The sequence below is a fragment of the Pteropus medius genome, unplaced genomic scaffold, assembly GCF_902729225.1.
Source record: "Pteropus medius unplaced genomic scaffold, Ma_sr-lr_union100, whole genome shotgun sequence".
Taxonomy (NCBI): domain Eukaryota; kingdom Metazoa; phylum Chordata; class Mammalia; order Chiroptera; family Pteropodidae; genus Pteropus; species Pteropus medius.
Window position 1 is genome coordinate 51,402 of NW_024342474.1, and position 2,962 is coordinate 54,363.

The window sequence follows — 2,962 nt, forward strand, 5'->3', positions numbered from 1 at the left end:
GGTAGAACAATTTTTTTAAAGATGTTTTAAAGTCTATCACGAAACTGCCAAAACAATAAAATAAACAGTTGAATGGCAAAGGCCAACAGAGCACTGGTAATATCAATTACTAATTTATAGAGCAAACTCTACATAAATTAGTTTGCTGTCTCTAGTACTCACTGTTTATTGCTACCTGGCTGTGATGCCACTCTATTCAAATGAGATATATTTAAATTTTATGTAAAATTGAATAAAATTCAGCGATGAAAAACCATACAATAACAACTTTCATCCTGCTAGGACTAACTGATGACCCTAAACTTCAAATTCCAGTTTTTATGTTTGTATTTTTCACTTACATATTGAGTATCACTGGGAATCTGACCATCATAACCCTCACTTTAGTGGACTCCCACCTTAAAACACCTATGTACTTTTTCCTACAGAATTTTGCCTTATTAGAAATTTTATTTACATCTGCTTGCGTCCCTAGATATTTATACAACATAGCAACAGGTGACAGATCAATTACATATACCACTTGTCTCATTCAAGCTTTTTTTACAGACGTCTTTGGAGTAACAGAATTTTTTTTCTTGGCTGTCATGTCCTATGACCGCTATGTGGCCATCTGCAAACCCCTGCATTATGTGACCATTATGAGCAGCAGAGTCTGCAAGAGGCTTGTCCTCTGTTGTTGGACGGCTGGCTTGCTGATCATATTGCCACCACTTACTTTTTTTATAAATTTAAAATTCTGTGACTCAAATGTCATTGATTATTATTACTGTGAAGCGTCTCCTGTCCTGAAGATTTCATGCTCAGACACGTGGCTCATAGAGCAGCTGGTTATTGTCTGTGCTGTGCTGACCTTCATTCTGACACTTGTGTGTGTTGTTCTGTCCTACATATACATCATCAAGACCATTCTAAAATTCCCCTCTGCCCAACATAAGAAAAGGGCCTTTTCTACCTGTTCTTCTCACATGATTGTGGTTTCCATCACCTACGGAAGCTGCATCTTTATCTACATCAAGCCTTCAGCAAAGGAATCGGTGGCTATGAATAAGGGTGTGACAGTGCTAATGACATCCATTGCTCCTATGTTGAACCCATTCATTTACACTCTTAGAAACAAACAAGTGAGACAAGCCTTCAGTGATTTCTTAAAAAAAATTGCATTGGCCTTAAAGAAATAAGAGAATATTTAGTACAGAAATCAAATATCAAGCTAACCATAAACCATGAAGCTATAAATCTCTTTGTCTCTTTTTGATCTGATCTTTATTTGGTTTAACTTTCTCAAACATTTATTGCACCCAGAATGAACACACTCCATAGCATGAGCTCATTTCTTTAATCCCCCTGCAAGCAAACCTCTTTGAGGGTAAGTTCCCAATCAGAAGAGATGATAATAATTTTCCAGTAAATGTAAGCCTGGTTTTACTTCTAATCTACAAAGCTGAAATGAAGAAGAAGAAAACAAAAAGCAAATCAAACAAGGAAATAAATAGCTTATTTTATATTTTCTTGGACTTAAAAGAAAGTAATTGATTTAAAGTATTCTTCCAATCTTCCAATCTAAATGTTGCTTTAAATTTTAATTGATTAAATTAAGGTTTATTGAGAGTCGTTCTTGGAAGGCCAAGTTCCAGGTAGGGATATTGTTTCCAAAGATTTTTTTTTTTAATTGGTAATATCCTTGAACTTATTTAGCTCACTAATCTTATATTACTAGAAGATTTTTAGAGCACCAGCAGCAAGAATTAGCATGATAAAGTTGAAAAGTGAAGGAAATAAAAATTAATACATACCCAAATAAATGTGTTTTAAATGGCAGTAGAATTTATTACCTAGGATTCTGGAGTTTATTCATAAATACACAAACACACACACAAAATGCTGAAAATTAAAAGATTCATAGATTATACAGAATAAATAATATCTTAAATAAGTGTGAGGGAAAGTCCTTTTCTAAAAGGATATGAAATTATAAGTACAATGTCAAAATGTTAATTGCAGTTGAGAAATTAAAGATTATTAACATTGTCAAAAAATATTTAATTGCTAAAATAGATTATGACTATCTAAATTTAAAATGTAGTTAAATTTACAACAAGTTTTATGTATTATGGAAACAAAATTTTGAAAGAAATCAAGGAAATCAAGGCAATAATATAGATGAAATTCTAAGATAATTGAAATAAAGTCCAAATGAAAAGTTATAATAAAAGTAATAGTTAAATTTTCCATGAAATAAATGGCTTATAGATTAGAAGACTACCAAAGGTCTATCAATTTTTCTCAAAAGAGCTCATAAAACTACTAAATAAATTTTCATATTGATAAGTGTTCTCCCACCTATTTGGGATGCAACTCTAATGACCATCCCTTGGACTCTCTCCTGGTATTGCCAGCATTTTGCACTTACTCTTGCTTCTGTGAAAAAGAAAGAAAAAAAAATGTTCCTTCCCTCATTCTTCCACTCCAAATTTCTTTTACATCTCAATTTTAATGTCATTTTTACATTAAAATGACCACTTCTTCCTCCCCCTACCACACGAATATACGAACCAAGCCTGGAGAACTTTATCCTACTCACTGTTTTGACCTAAGCTTTCTCTTTTATAGTACCAATATCACTAAAATTTTACTTATATTGTTCATCTAAAATCTCCTATAAAAGAAAAACTTTATATTTATGTATACCTGAGTGTATATTATTGCCTTCAAATAAATTGAATGAAAAAGCTTCACAATCCCTAAAAAAAGATCATAAATACTTATTGAAGAAAAATGTTAATTTATGACATGAAAAAAATAATTGTAAAAAAATCAAATGGGTAAAATATGCTATATATTTTTGAAGGATTTTATATAAAGATTGAACTATCTTACTACATTTTTTTCTGGCTTTATTGAAATATAATAGATAATTAGTTGCTCATATTTACATTGTACAATGAGTCTTTTCAATTAT

At 31.3% G+C, this 2,962-nt stretch overlaps 1 protein-coding gene across 1 annotated transcript; it reads left to right on the plus strand.

The window, feature by feature from the left end:
• Positions 1-245: 245 nt before the first annotated feature.
• On the plus strand, positions 246-1,181 carry LOC120604808 (olfactory receptor 6C2-like). Its single transcript, XM_039865566.1, has one exon. The coding sequence runs from the start codon at positions 246-248 to the stop codon at positions 1,179-1,181; it is 936 nt and encodes a 311-aa protein (XP_039721500.1).
• Positions 1,182-2,962: the final 1,781 nt, after the last annotated feature.